General features: G+C 35.5%; 1 protein-coding gene across 1 annotated transcript in view; it reads right to left on the bottom strand.

The window, feature by feature from the left end:
• Positions 1–327: 327 nt before the first annotated feature.
• ZNF804B (zinc finger protein 804B) overlaps positions 328–17,030 on the bottom strand; it is a 223,435-nt gene continuing 206,732 nt past the window's right edge. The window contains exons 3-4 of the mRNA XM_034402665.2: positions 8,399–8,529; positions 328–6,008 (exon numbers count right to left, since the gene is read on the bottom strand). Coding sequence (XP_034258556.1) covers positions 2,528–6,008; positions 8,399–8,529 — 3,612 coding nt within the window. The 3' untranslated portion in view covers positions 328–2,527. The remainder of the gene's footprint in view (positions 6,009–8,398; positions 8,530–17,030) is intronic.

Raw genomic sequence — 17,030 nt, 5'->3', positions numbered from 1 at the left:
TTGAAGGTGATTTTGTTAACATTGATGGTGTTCATATGGTGCTTTAGATGCTCCAGGTTCCTTTGCTATTGATTTCCTTTGACGCAGTCTTTTTATTTCTATTTGCAGATCTTTGTATTTTTTGATTTTGTCCAGTTTGTTTTCATCTATTCTGTTGTCTCCAAATATTATTTTTGCTGTTTTTGTTGTTAAAAAGAAATAGTGTTAATAACCAACATTACAGTTTGGATAAATAAAATGCATTTCAGTCCTATGAATTAAAATAAAAATATCTTTATCCCATTATTTCGTATGATATTTAAAAAATGCATTACCAACGCTCTTTACACCATTATGTTTCTTTTATTGAAAAACATTATTGCATAAAACTACATTCCCAAGAAAGCTTGAATTAACTAAAAAAAAAAAAAGCTGCATCTGATGTTCAATAGTGCAATTCACATAGCTATTGTATAATATAAAACATTTTACAGAGAATAAAAAACAGACTAATTATATAGAATATTAGCCAGAAAACTAGCTTTGAAAGAAATGAAATACTTGAAAAATGAATCAAATGGCATATTTATGATTTTTATATTTTCATCTTTTCTGCAAACCTGCATAACAAATAGTTGTGTTCAGAATATATATATAATTTAATTAACAGGAAAACCATTACAGTTTATTGATTAACTTCATCTAATCACTTTTATGTCACTACAAAGCAATTATTTTCTACCAACTTATGGTGAGGAATTGTATTTTGCACTGGGATCAAGATTTTCAGCATGTGTAGAACAGAAGTCAATCTGAATAGCTGAATTCAATCTTCTAATTGTTAAATTAGATCATGACAAGAAAAGGGACATATATGTAGTGGCAGGTGATTTGCTTGAAATTTCAGTCACTGTATGTTTTAAATTTCCCATTTGCAAGCTGGACAAATAATAACTTTAATGGCTATTTTAAGTAAAGGAAATTATAAAATATAAAGGACTAATATTTGTCTTTTAAAGCCATAAACCAGCCTTGAATCTGGTTAAAAATCTGCATTGCCTAATTTTGGATCTTACCAGTACTGAAAAATACTTTCTGATTGGACAAAATGATGAAATATTTCTATTCTACCTTTTTAGTCTATTGGGGCAATTTCTAATAACTGTCCTTAGCAACATCCTGAACCACATAATTTTAAAATCAATTCAGTTAAATTAATAATCTCAATATATATTCATATGTACAGCCTCAACTTAAAAGAAATGCAAACGTACCAAAATTACAGATGATTTATATATATTATGGTTCAGTTGATTTTTAATAGATACCAGGCTCACAAAATTTGTTCCATATAATCTTTGTTTAAAGTCTGAACTGGAAACTAGGAAGTGTGTGTGTGTGTGTGTGTGTGTGTGTGTGTGTGTGTGTTTGGAAAGTGTAGTTTATTCAAAGAATCTGTGCATACATTTGTAATCTTAATGTATAAGTACATTAGTAATGTAATTATATTCACAGTCTTCTAATCTGATTCAGTGATTATGAATCTTTCTGAACAAGAAAAAACTAGATTTTGCTTTTATCATAAAGGCCACAAGTGATAGAGCATTCCTGGAAACACCTTAGTAATTTTTCTGGCCTTGGAAGCTAAACTGAAGTGTTCAGCAGGAAAGTTTTGCTCCTTTTAGATGTGTGTACAATTTCATGATACGCAGTGAAGCTTGTTTTGATGGTGCCTTTATTTATTGATTTCTAAATGCAAGCATGTGGAGGGAGAAAGGCCCCATTTTTAGATTGTGGATCGCACATCTTCCTTCTCCTCCTTGCATGATTATTATTTGACTTTCCAAGCAATGATTATGCAAGAGCTTGGATGCAATCTTGTTCCTGAGGGAGGGGGCAAAATTTTCAGCCAGTATTTCTGTGGCATTGGTTACTTATTTCATTTTTATTGCATCTTTTAAACAACAAGAAAAATTGCATTGCTTAAAATCAGTTATGTGCTGCCAGTTGCATGATGATGGGAGGATGTGGAGTTTATGTACTCCAAAAGCTTTCCAAGGTTAACCATTTTGCATGCATCTTTTTTTGAAAGTACATACAGATTTTTTTTTAAAAAGAAAATACCTACTATAGTGCAAAGGCCATGCTAAACCTTAAAAAGAGTTGTCAGACAATACCTCCTAATCAGGCACCTTCCAAATAGTTTGGGAATTTTGGAAGCTGCAGTCAAATTATATCTGGACTGTGCCAAATTGCAAGAGACTGCAGTAAGAAGTAGACATGGCTTTGTGACAAATAACTCTCTTCTCAACAGTTTAATGATCAAATTTATGTGCTGTGTCAGCCCAACTTTGATTTTGCTCAGCATTCTTGATATATTTGGAGTATATAAACCATGACTTCTCATACAGAAAACAATTACATTACTAAATGGGACTTTCCATTCTAAATTGCTTTTTGGAATGTGGGACAGTGACCTTGCTATTTAACTATATTTTTTAACTTACTTTTTCCCCCCCAGTTCAGAGAACCAATGTGCTTGCCATATTCAAGAATAAGGTGGAAGTTTCTGCCCCTGGAAAAATGGATAAATTAAAGGATTGAAATGCATTGTGGAAGATGCAGTTGCATTCAGCGGTGGAGTGAACCAAGTAGGAATAAAGGCAGTAGGAGGCAGGGATGGGATTGCCAGTTGGGTGACAGGGTGAATAGGAGTGGCTGATACCAAGTGGAAAGGATGACCAGACAATAGTGCTGCGTGACTTGGCAGGAAGGTTGAAGCAAATGGCGAAATTGATACGGGCGCAAGATGAGCCTGTGAGAATGGATATATATGGGTTAGATTACTGCTGTGTGGATGAGCCCCATTGGACAAAGCCAAGCTTTGCAAAAAGGTTTGGTGGAGGGTGGCAACAGAAGTGTGCTGCTGGATTGGAACAGACTGAACTGCTGGAGATGCAGAGAATGTGGCTGGTTCAGTAGTTGACAGAACCTTGAGATGTTTTGTTACAAGTTGTTTCTGCATGTGCTGCTGGGCCTGTAGCTGTAGAAACCTGTATTTATCTATTTCATCAGGGGAAAATATTATTGGATGTTGTGATAAAGGAGGAGAGATGCACTTATTATAAAGATCAGTCTCATATTCTGTTTCATTGGATTTATGCATAGCATTGTCAGGGAAATAGTTTAGCTCCTCTTCTGTTTGATGCAAGTCCGCCCTCGCGTTGTATTCTTCTTTGGTGTCAGTAACATTTGGAGCAAGAGAATATCTATGAGAAACAAAAGCACGAGGAAAATCACCTGTCATTGGATCACAGCTTGGCAGAAGAAGTTGTGTTTCATCGGTTAAAAAATCTGTCTTCTCTTTTATTGTTGTGCTTGCTTCCATATTTAGGGTTTGGTAGGAGGTTCCTCTTTGAATTAAGTCTTGGAGCAGGCAATTACTGTATGTGTTACCCATAATATTATCTAGGGCCAAACGTTCATTTGTGTTGTTTTCCACTTCCCCAGTTTCATGATTCCACACACAGTTCATGTCAGCACTGTGTGTTTTCTCCTGGGAAGGCAGTATTGTTTCACTCTCCATGGAAAATGTGCCAGGCACATTACAGGGGGCATCTATCCTGCAAGCCTTCGAAAAGCTGCCAGTGCTTCCAATTTGCCCCTGCTTTCTTTTGGATTTTACCTTTTGTAAAAGTAGCTTGGCAGTTAGAGACTTCTGTCTTGCTGCTTCCTTTTCTAACCAGTTGACAGAACAAATTCCATGCTTATGCTTAGAAGCACAGTTCACATTCTGGTTCTCTGAATGGGCAGAGCAGAGTTTTTTTTCTTTACCAGTTCTCACAGTCTTTTTGTGTTTGTTCCAGATATGCACTGATTCCTTCATGAATGATCCTGAATTGCTACCTCTAGATTGAGTGGAACTTGATGATGTTTCACTGCTTCCAGAATCATGGATGCAAGAAACTTGGGAGCTGGTACATCTGCTCCTGTTGTGTTTACAGACAAGATATCTATTTCTACTTTGCTTTGCTCTTTCTCTTTGTAGCAAGTGCCCATATCTCAAATATCGTTGACATTTTATTGGATGTCTCTGAGTACAATCTGCAGATCGCTGGCTTTTTTTGTGGATAAAGCAGTCCACGTCTGCTTCATCAGAAGAGGAAAGGCAGTTGTGCTTTTGGTGTTTACATTTCTGTCTTCCAATTGACTTTTGTTTCCTTTTGCAACAAGAAGGCAGATTACGTCTACTATGATTGCTTGATCTATGATTACAGTAGCAACTTATGTCACTAGTCTCACTATTGGTGGAGATGTCAGAATAATTAGACTGTCTGTCAGACCAAGGTTTTTGCAAAGGGCAGAATTTCCAAAAATCATTAGCAAAACTCACATTGTTTTCCTTTTCCAAGCATTCATCAGGGCAGTCTAATTTACAACCAAGAAGTGTATCTTTTCCACTTTCATTTATACTACTTGTACAAGTGACCAAATCCAGATTTGTTTGCTCGTGAGAATACATTAAATCACATTTTCCACATTTTTCCTTTTTTGCCCTAGATGCCAAAGGATAAATGCAAACATTTTCACCAACTTCATCCTGTACCGTTGTTTCACAGTTATGAAAGTGTTGTGCTAAAGACCTCATACACAATTCTGTATGGTGACTTGTTGCTATTGTACAATGCCTTTGCAAGCAATCAAGGTGAGCAGGCACATTGGGTATGTTCTCATTCAAATCATCCGAAATGTACTTTGGAGCACTACAATTAATTTCGTTTTCTTTTTCTTTATATAATTTTGGCTGACATTTTTTGAGATACAGAGCACTGTTCTTCTTTGGCTTTAAAATGTTATCTTTTCTAATGGACAACTGCTTCTTCTTGGAAAGATCCAAGGCATGATTTTCATCTATATCCATAGTTCTTGAATATTCTATAGAAACATCTGGATTGACTTCATGCTGCCCAATGTCTTTATTGGATAAGGGAAGTCTAAAGTCAAAATATAATGGATTGCACCCATAAGAAATAGAAGGTTCTGTTTTTGTAAACAAAAGAAGTTCTATGGGCCAATGGAAGGCTTTGCTGCCATCTTTACTCAGTACGTGAAGAAAAGGAAATGTTTTAGGCTTAATTTCATGAACCAAACCATCAGTTTTTGAAGTTTCATTATCTGAAGCGACATTTTTTGAAGAATCAGAAGAACATTTGAATATACAGGGATTAAAGTGCATGGCACATGAATGTCCTCCTTCAGATGACTGTTGGCATGAGAATTCAGAGTCACATTCTGTTAGCAAGATGTTGCTGTGTCTGTAATCTGTTTGCTGTATACAAGCACTGGTAGGTTGGCACTGAGATGTGATGAAGCTTTGTATAGATTTCCGAGTCTTGACCGGCTGTCTTGATTTTATATCAGGAGAGCTGGTACATTCCAAATCTAGAGAATGCTGTTTCTCCTTATAAAATGGAAGATGAGTTTCCGCTGATTCTCTGTTGCTGTTTTGGTTATTTTCTTTATGTGGTTTATTTTTTCCTGACAGATTGTATAATTCCGGGCCCTGAAGTGTGCTTAATCGCTTTTGCACATTGGTTTTCCTCTTGCTACTCATATGTGTGCAAGTGTAACATTCGTCGGCAACTTGATTCAGTTTTTGCTTTGGTGACCCAACGTGTTCATGTGCTTCTTCCACATTCTCACTGAAGACAGATGCTGATGACTCAAGCTTCAAGTGGACTTTTTTAGAAAAGGAAAAGGACACCCCTGTCCTGTTACAAGCATTCGTGCTGCAGGGGAATCCTGGAGACATATGGTTTTTAAGCAAACGGTGTCTCTCTATGCACGATTGATCCTTGTTTAGCAAAGGTTCCTGCAGTTTTTCGGAATGGTGGCTGGTGGAGCTTTTCGCTTCATCTGCAGTCTTGTCTTTGTCTTCTTGAGCTAAGAGAAAAGTGTCTTGTGCTTGTTGCTGTGGTTGTTCTACAACTACCTGGGGACTTTTAAACATGGGTCTGCATCCGGCAACACTAGAAATAAATAATATAATGAAAACAACTTAAGTTAAAATGAATTTAATTTTCAGCATACCCTGTTAGAAAGTATTAGCCTGGGTAATTAGGATGATGAAACAGAATTCATCACCATCAGGACCCAATATGGCATTGGAAAGAATGTAATAATAACATGCTGAACTGATCACAATCAACATAAACATGTTGTCCTTGGTCTCATTCCATGTGAAGTAGTTAATGAACACAGCATGCCGTGAAGGTTCACTGAAGCCTGAATTAATGTAGTAGGTAGGATGTGCAGCCCAATGAGCTGAACTACAGGCATGCATAGTTTAGTAAAGATGTGCCCGAAAATGAAATGTGCAAATCTACAAAAATCTACATACATTACTATCCTCACTGCTTTTACTGACAAAGGTTTGCTTTTGATTATAATATTATGAACAGCTTCATCCATATTTCTAATACTAGTGAACTAGTAAGAGGCTATATACATGTAGAAATTTTGCATATGGAAGAAGTTTTGGATCAGATTTTTATTATGTCTGTATTTCAATACTTAACTCAGCATTGGTTTATTGTAGATTTTTTTTTTTTTTTTGCATGTATGATATCCTGGAAGACCTTTTACAGTCTTCAGTTAATTTTTTCATGACTTGAAAATATAATAATAGTTTATTAATATAGATATGTTTTCCCAATATGGTATCCTTCACATGTGTGAAACTACACATTCTGTCCTCTTGATCTTATCTCAGATACATTGGCTGTGACTGTTGGGAATTATACTAAAAACATCAATTTTGGAAAACAATAAGAGGTACAATGGCCAATTGATTGCTTTGATAATCATCAAATTATATCAATGATGTAAATTATATATCATCCCATTGCTGAAACAGTATATCCAGTATTTCTTACCAAGCTGAGCTACTTTGATGGACAGTGAAAATAGCACTAGCAGCAATAGCACTTAAACTTATATACTGCTTCACAGTGCTTTACAGCCCTTTCTAAGCAGTTTACAGAATCAGCCTACTGTTCCCAACAATCTGGGTGTTCATGTTTCTGACACAGAATGATGAAGGCTGAGTCAACCTTGAGCCAGTGAGAATCGAACTTCTGGCAGTCAGCAGAATTAGCCTGCAATATTGCATTCTAACCACTGCGCCATCACGGCTCAGTGAAATGAAATACTATGGCCATGTATTATGATAAAGAGTACAGCATGAGGAGAAGAAGACAAGATGGTGGCCCAATGTATTCCTTTCTTCGTCTACATTTTCAGTGAGAATGATTCAATTTGATTTTGTTCAACAATCAGCATTTTTTAAAATCTCAAAATCTTTCTGTCTCTTTGAACAAATTTGTAAAAATTTCTAAGATCTTAACAAACAATATTCCATCAATCCTTGGGATTAATGGTTCAAATCAGGTGTGTTCAGCATGGATGGGACCATCTTATTGCCACTTGTATCTATTAAAGATTCCTAGACTGTAAAGACCCGTACTGTGACTCTAGGACCACAAATATGACAAGTGTCAAGATAATGTAAGAATGAAACATTCAAAATCCTCTGTCTCTTTAGAAGAATATATCAACTCATTAATTTTATCCACAATTTGAAATAGTTAGGATTTTTTCTTTCCATCCCATTTAGGAAGATATCTGATGTTTCTAAAAATTCTTTATTAAAAGGAACTCATTACCCATTCCTAAGCAATGGGCTATCTGGGCTTCTCACCGTAACCATCACATAGTCAAATCTGATTAGCTGTGTGATCATCACTAAGGAGATAATCCTTGCCTAGGCAAGAAAGCAAGAAGAATTTTAAATAAATCAATCAACCAAAGCATTTATTGGGAGGGGCTGCAAAGAGGGACAGGAAGAGTAAAATATTGGGATCTTTAGATTTCTTTGGGCATGGTGGGTTTTTTGCAGAAGTTTTCTTTCCAAACTGATGTCGTTACCTAGTTAGGTAATGAAACATCTTCCATTAAACCACAAACTCAAAAAGTTTCAAGGACCCCATTATTCAACTCTGAGCTACAAATATTCTCTTCTAAGAATACAACAGTTTATTGTGGGAGAGGGAATATTTAGCCAGACTTCTTCTCCTTTATTTGTGGCATTGAAAATGTTTATTCTGAAAAATTCATCACAGCACTATTAAAGTAATTTCATAGAGATTAGAAAGAGGGTAAAAAGTCCAACATTCAAATGCCAAGGAATTATTGCAGGGTTTCCAATTTTATTGTTTGTACAATAAGGATGTTGGCATGGAGGATGAAGAAAATTCTCTGTGTGATATAAAGTAGAAGTAAAGCCATGGAGATTTCTCCTGGGACTATCAGGGGAAAAAAGAGACAAGATTAAAATGTAATATTAGTTCCAAAGACGCACCATTCTGACTGCTTCCGCAACTCAGCCAGCTGATGAAGTCGTTTGAGAGCTTTCTCCTGCTTCTTTTCATCCTTCCAGGATTTTGAAGCCACGTTTCGTGCAAATTCCCTTTGTTTCAGCTCTTTCAATCTCTATGTGAGGAGAAAACGAATAAAAAGATGGTGCATTTCTTAGCATGTCTATGCAGTTCCAAGCACTCATAAATTCAGTCTAACAATACATAAGATGAAAAGTTGATTCTATGCAAGTATACTTTAATAAATACGTTAGAACTTTAACAGGTTTTTTGAGGGGGAGAATTTATCTTGACATAAAATTGTATTTCTAACTAGAATATGTAGAGCAGTGTTTCTTAGCAACTTTAAGACATGTGGACTTAAGTTTCCAGAATTCTGGGAGTAGATATCAACATGTCTTACAGATGCCAAGGTCAAGAAACACTGAGAGGAAGACTACCAAGAAAGTACTCAAAGCAAGTGCAAGATTCTGTATATTCTGAACTTCAGAAACTAAAGTTTCTATTATCTTCACGAAGCTTAAATAATTCAAAAATGCCAAATGTAGAAGTTCTTCCCTTAAGTATGCAGTAAGCAAACAGTGGACATCGTAAGAATGTGAGTCTTGTAACTGACTTGAACACATTTGCAGACTTATATTAAACTCTGGCATCTCTGAGTTGAGACAAGAATTAAAATATAAACTGAAGCTTGTTAAAAAGACATAATATTTAAAAATCAAAATTGATTAATGATTACAATCTGGAAAAAGAAATGTATCCTGGCTATTTTTCTAAAAAAAAAGAAGAAGCAGAATAAACAAAACCTCTGAAGGTTTGCATATCCTGGCATGGAGATGATGCAGAAGAAAACCATGTTCTGTTATAGGTTTAGTGAGGCACAGTTTATGTATGGTTCTATTCTAATGTAGTAGAGGTAGTCCTTGTCTTACAGTTATTTGTTTAGTGATCATCTGAAGTTACAACAGCACTGAAAAAAGGAACTTATGTCCAGTTTTCACATTCAAGACCATTGCAGCATCCCTATGGACATGTGATCACAATTTTGGTGTTCAACAACTGGCATACATTTATGACTGTGCCAGGATCCCATAATCACCATTTGTGACTTTCCCAGATGATTTCCGACAAGCAGTCAATAGAGGAAGCCAGATTTACTTAACAACTGTATGATTCATTTAATAACTGGGACAAAAAAAGGTTATAAAATGGGATGCAATTCACTCAAATGTCCTGCTTAGCAACAAAAATCTGGGTTCAACTGTGACCGTACTTTGAGGACTACTTATATGCTTAGATACAAAATACACACATACACTTCGATATTTTATGCTACCAAAAATCTTATGGTTATTTCCATGCTGCAGCACAGGGTTTTTTTCAAACTTTTTTCCACAAAGCCACCAAGACCCTTGAGAACTGAGGACGAAAAGAAAAAAAAAAATCACTCAAAGACAGCCAATTTTCGGTCACTAGAGCTTTGCCTTTTGATTAGGGTTTCCAGGAATTAGGGTTCCAGGATTAGGGTTATACAGCCTGAAAAGCTTGAAAATTTCTGCTTTGTCCAACAATAAATTGGCCATATAATTGTTGATGAGACTTTACATGGCTGTACTTAGAACAGCTTGACTGAATACAACTCAAGAAATGCATTGCATTGTTGGAAATGTACTCACTCTTTAAAGTTAATTAAAGAACACCAGAAAAGTACATCAAAACAATAACAATAGTCGCTATTTGTCCATTTGTAATGTAGAACAAAATACACAACAATAGCATCTGTGTAGCTACGTATTTGTGCTTGGTTTGTAGGCAGCAAGCCAACAGTATTGAACAATATTAAATTACTCGTGCTCATTCATAAGGATGCTCAACCAAGAGAAGGAACTTGAGAATTAACGTAGCTCTAAGTGTGCAATTACATTTTACATGCTATTAGGGTACCTAACTGGGTGGATAAATCTTGTCAAATGTGCCAAAGTATGATTTATTTTATAGAATCCCACTGCTTATACTTTAGCTTCTATAAATAAGCATAACAACATATTTGCAGACAGAACTATTGTATTGGTCAAAAGATGTATAAGATTAGCTGTAAAGACATCTGAATCCTATCAGTTGGTGGCCTTAGCAGTATTAAACCAGCAAGAAAAATAAGAAGCACCGCTGCTTAATTCAATATTCTATTGCCAGAGTTAGAGGTTATTAGTACATTCAAAAGAGCACTAATATACAGAAAATCATACCAGGAAAGGAACATGTTTTGACAGGCAGGCTAGCTGATACCAAGGGTTAAATACCTTTATGAATGAGTTGAGATCATTTTGTATTCCTGCTAGCAAAAGTTTCCTTTTAAATAAATACCCTAGAAGGATTTCAATGTGTTTTTGAATCTACAATGCTGTGTTTACATGATGAACACAGTATATTACATGTGCAGATACAAACCGAAATTTTGTTTTTCTAACTAAGCAGAAATCCCAAGCATAAAATGAATAAGATAAAGTTATTAAAAAGCATAATTGGGATGTATTACTGAAGCATGCAGTATTAGCCATCTAAGCAATCAGTGAAGAGAACAGTGCGAAAAATTGCTTTTACCATGGTAACTGATATTCTAAAAATAACTTCGAACGCCTTTTACTTTTCAGGATTAAATGTATGAGAAAGGTAACTTTAACTTAAACCAATACATTTCGGTTTGTTTTAAGTAACCACAGTAATAATAATAATACATTTACCTAAAAGGAACAAAATACTAAATTAAAGATGATCCCTTCAAAGAAAAGAAAAAGTAGAAATATACAATCATGGATATATGTATGTATGATGTATATATGTATACATGTATGTATGTACACACACACACACACACACACACACACACACACACACACTAGGGCGCACAGTGGCTCAGTGGTTAAAGATACTGAGTTTGTCAGCTGGAGAACTGCTGTGCAATGGGGTGAGCTCCCATTATTTGGCCAGCTCCTGTTCACCCAGCAATTCAAAAGCATGCAAATGCAAGTAGATAAATAGGTACCACTTTGGTGGGAAAGTAACAGCATTCTGTGCACCTTGGTGTATAGTTATGCTGACCACATGATATGTTGTCTTTGGACAACGCTGCCTCCCTCAGCTAAAAATGGATATAAGCACCACCCCCGAGAATTGGACATGACTGGACAGGGGAAACTTTTACTTTTATCATTTTATACACACACACACTAAGGGAGAGTCAAAATTTTATGCAATGTTCAACTTCCCTATTTTATCACCTCAGGCTGAATCTATTCCTTGGAATTCCTTTTTAAACAAATGCTTTCATGTTTATATACTTTTCTGTCAGGAGACATATATCCCATAAGATTGGTCTATTGGTCAGTCGATTTATCTGTATTTGCACTGGTTCATCTTGGATGTCAGTTGCACTCTTTCCTTAATCGGTAAACTGTTCAGACAATTATTTACACCTTGGTTAGATCATCTGGATTATTACATTGCACTCTCCATGGAATGCCCCCTGAGGCCATCTGGAAATTTCAGTTCGTTCCACAATCCCACGGCACCAGTGGTGGGTTGTTCCCGATTTGGACCGGTTCGCAAGAACCAGTAGTAAAACCAGTGGGAGGTCCTGCCCACCACCCCGGATGTTGTCATAAGCGATCTGCACATGCACAGAAGCATCTGCACATGTGCAGAAGCTTGGTGCACACACGTGTGAAGAACTCACCCCTGCACAGCACATATAGTAAGAATTGTTTTTCATGTCACCATTGCTACATGTATTGGTTGCCAGTTGGCTTCTGGGTGCAATTCAAGGCCTGGATCATTACATATAAAGCCTTTTATGTATAGGGGCTGGATATCTGAAGGACTGCTAATTTCTAATTATTTCTCCCTGCTCACTACATGCTGGCAGAATGGATGCTTTCCATATTCTATGTACTAAATATTCCCATCTAACAAGACTGAAGAAATATGCTTTCTCCTGGCCATCTCCCCCCAAAACATGTCCCCAAAGATAGCAATATCAATACCTCAGCGAATAGGTTGTTAAAAAATGCTTTTAAAAGGTAAAAAAAGGCTCTGACGATCATATAGCACAGCTGTGATCGTCTGAGCCTTTTTTTAACCTTTTAAAAGCATTTTTTAAACAACCTATTTGGGTGAATAGGTTGTAAAAAATGCTTTTAAAAGGTAAAAAAAGGCTCTGACAATAACAGATATGGTACCCGATCATCAGAGCCTTTTTTTACCTTTTAAAAGCAGGAAGTAACGACACCCAGGTGGGTGGGCGGAGCCTCACACTGCCATCACTACTGGTTCTCCGAACCACCTGTCACAATTGCTACCGGATCGCCTGATCCAGTCTGAACCAGGAGCATTTCACCCCTGAAATAGCTGGACAAAAAGAAAGAAAAAATGACCAGCATCTTGTTAGCAATCACAAAAACAAATACTGTAAATGCCAGAAAAGCAGACTTCAGAAACAATGACAAATCTTCAACACTAACTTTACTTTTGGACAAAAGTGTCTGTTGTCATTTTTATCTTTACCCATCTCTTGTTTTCAATGGAGCCTTTTATTGTCATCAGCAAATATAACATTCAGAAATGTTAAACTTATAAATCACAGGTAATTGTTTTTTTTGGGGGGGGGGATTTTCCTATCTGGCAGCTATTATTTATTTGTTTGTTTGTTTATTTATTAAATTTATATGCTACCATTCTCGACATGACTTCTAATGGATTACAAGCAAATAGAAGCAACAAGGTAAAACATTAAAAGAATACATATTAATAAATTTTAAAAAACATTAAAAGAATAAATATTAACATTAAAATTGACTTAAAATTAACATAAGAAGGCACAGGGTTGAGATGTAGTCATATCTCAGTTCATTAACCACCTCTAGTACGATGTACCCCATTGAGGCCTCAGACCAACTTGGACAGCAAAAGTCTGATATTAGTATGAAAAACTAATTGCAGTATTTTTCAGAGTATAAGATGCACTGTAGTATAAGATACACCTTAGTTTTGGGGGAGGAAAATAGGAAAAAAATTTTTTTTACTTCTATCTACCAGGTATTCATCTGGCTACTGTTCTTAGCCTGGTCAGCTTCAGCACATTAGTTCACCGGTTGTGAGCGTGCATGAAATTCCTTTATCTTTAAATTGTTTGTGTCCTTCTCCAGATTTATCATATCTTCTTGATGTTTCCATAGTGAGAACATGGAAGTCTGTCAATTATGCTGGTAAAAGTAAGAGGTAGGCTTTTTTTTTAGTTTCTCATTTAGTTGCCATTATTCTTATCTGTTTGTTTTGTAAAATTCACCAATTATCTACTGTTCTTGATAATAAACCATCAATAGGAAAGACAAGTCTATTAGTCTAATTAATTTTGCTATTTTCAGAGGCACTTTCATAAAAAAGTCTTGTTTTTTTTTTAAAAAAATCACTGTCCCCTTTATCTGTTCAAAACTCTCTTTGATTACAATTGTGTTAAGCTGTTCGTTTTTAAATTAAAATCATTTAAGATTATGGATTTGCCCCCCCCCCATTTCAAAAAGAAAGCATTCATTGGCAGTCTTTAATCGTCACTAGTATTTAAATATCTTCTTTAGTTTGTAAAGAGTTGAAATCATAAAGCATTTAAGAAAGTGAAGCTTGTGTTGGTCTAATATCCATTAAAGCTGCACAGCAGTAAAATGTGTGGCTGTCAAGCCATTCAACTCCTGATCAGCCACAAGAAATTGAATTTCTGAATTCTCGTCATGAAAAACAATTTAAGGAGCAGCTCTTCCAGAGTTCATGTGCCTGGTCCAAAGATTTCTCCTTATCTCCAGAGAGATTTTTCTCAGCCAGAAACTGACTGCTGGCTGGCAATTTAGAATCTCAGTGCTGAACTCATGGAACTCTTCATGAGGACCTCTAACTTGCCATCAGTCCTCAACTGAATTACCAGTGACAAATTGCAATTTATATTGTTGGAATGTATTAGGTTATATTACATTTGGCCCATGCTTGTATTTCTAGAGAAAAATAGATTTTATTAGGATTATATAGATGTAAGAAAGCATCTACAGTTAATACGAAATAGTTGATTTCCAAAGAATTTATAATACTAGTTGGACAGCAATGCATTTTTAAAAATGTGTATTTGTTTTTAATTTGCTGCCCTGGATTTAATTAGCTTCCAAATGAGTTTTTAATCTTTTAATTTGTGGTGTAGAAAATATTTTTTGAATACTGGAATTTAATCTTTTGTTTAAGCAGAACATCTTTTCCCCCAGGGTATGCAACCTTCCTTGTAAGCTAGAATCTGAATTTTTTGTGATTAAAAGGAAAGTTTTTGAGTTTAAATATCAAATATTAAATATCAAAACAGAACTATGATCTCCTTAAAATATTCATTGCTGCAGATTCAACATGCTGATGATTTAATATCTTTTGTGGACAGGTAAACTAAAATAGCATTATATTGGAAGACAAGGGGAAATTAGGGAGTTATATTCTCTTCAAGTTGTTATTTTATTTTAGAAACAATGTGTCCTGAAAGATAATGTTCATATTTATTGCTGCCTGAAAATCCCTTATGGAATTTTTGCATAAAACAATAAAATGAATTTATGATTTTGATTATTAGACAGGATAGATATATAGAAAGAAGAAAATCATGTTGTAACAGAATAAAAGGTGGTAATTGTACTTATAACTGCTTTAGAGAAGTTGGGAAGCCATTTCTTTGTATGTTAAATGTATATTTAGCAACAAAGAAATAAAGGGAGATTAATATAGATATATTTCAAGCCAGTTGTGGGCTGCAACCAGTTTAACAACTAATTCTGTGAGCGTGTGTGTGCGCCTAACGTGCTTGTACGCAGCGTTCAAAATACAGAAATATGAAGCTCAGCTGCTTATCTTCTAAGGCAGCCCAGGTAAGTAGAACAGCTGAGGCACAGAAATCAGCTGTGCTGCGCAAATCAGCCGAGCCAGAAAGAAAGAAATATATGAGAGGATAGAGCAGGAACAAGTGGGCGGGGCCAGATGATTGTTGGAACTAGCCGTTTGCCCAAACCGGTCCAAACCAGCAGCAGCCCACAACTGTTTCAAGCTATTTAGCACTTGTCAGCTAGCCATATCCTTCTGGGTTTATAACTCATGCTACTTACATATTAGGTAGATGTATTAACCTCTAATCCACGGACTCTCCTAGCTTTGTTGGTAATTGTGCATTTCTTTGTATCTTTTTCTTTCTTTTCTATTTTTTTGCCTTCTTTCCTTCTCACACTTTTAGCTTTTTTTCTGTTGTTTCCCTTTTCTTACTTTATATTAGTTTTATTTATATATATATATATATATATATATATATATATATATATATATATATATATATGTATGTATGTATGTATGTATGTATGTATGTATGTATGTATGTATATGTATGTATACACACACACACACATACACACACAGAGAGAGAAACAATGTTCTTGTTATTTTGAACAGTATTGCTATATTTCAGGAATAACCTTATGAAACAATACAGACTATGAAAATGGTAATATATGGAAAAACAAAATATTAATTATTTCACTTGTTTAGTAGATAAATGCAAGTGTCTTTATTTTTTTAACTATTTTGCTATTCCCTTTTAGTAATGTTATAAATAATTTATTTAAGGGGCTGTGTCTAGTCAAAAGCTAATATCCTGATCTAAAAAATCCCAGGAAGATAATATTATGTCCAAATGTTCACTTCCAATTTTTCAGTTGAAGGTGCCCAAGCAGTTTTTACGCTTATAAAGCTTCATGTTCTTCCTCTAGCCAATTATTGCAAATTATACCCTGTTTCCCCCAAAATAAGACATCCCCTGATAATAAGCCCAATTGGGCTTTTGAGTGCATGGCAATAAGGCCAAGCGCTTATTTCAGGTTCAAAAAAATATAAAACAGGGTCTTATTTTTGGGGAAATAAGCAGCGTTTTTAGCAGCAAAGAAGTTAATCTGATTTCAGCTGCTTGAGGATCAAATCATTGATATCAGGGAACTTGATATGTCTTGAATTTATCTAAAATGTCTTGAATTTATCATAAAATTTTATTTGTGTACTAGTGGCATGCAGGTGTGATTGATCAATAACATCTCCTCCTCATTCACCACCATCTAAATTTATGTTTTTATTTATTTACTAAATTTATATGTTGCCCATCTCACTATTCAAAGTGACTCTGGGCAGCTGAATGTTATAATTGAAGTGAACTGACCTGAACTTTTGGATTCACATATACATTTACAGTTCATGTGGACAAACCAATGTCTCTACATACAACCTTTTTGTCATGGACTCCATCCTTTGTTTCTTAGCAATCTGGTTATAAATCCAGCCACATGCACAGAATATCCATTTTAGCATCTAGTCTCATGTAAGCTTTTCTAGAATCCAAAAGTGGCCCAAACTGAGTTATTTTCATTATATGAGTCTGTAGTACACAAAGAGGATTATGCATGCCAGGACACATCTCCTAAACTGGGAAATGGAAAAACTGGCTGCTTCCATGAATCTCCTGAAAATTCTAGAAACAGCCTGTATCTTGTAGCTGATGAGGAT

This window comes from Pantherophis guttatus, chromosome 4, assembly GCF_059756535.1.
Source record: "Pantherophis guttatus breed Tessera chromosome 4, ASM5975653v1, whole genome shotgun sequence".
In the NCBI taxonomy this organism is placed as follows: Eukaryota; Metazoa; Chordata; class Lepidosauria; order Squamata; family Colubridae; genus Pantherophis; species Pantherophis guttatus.
This window is presented reverse-complemented; position numbering and strand designations above follow the sequence as displayed.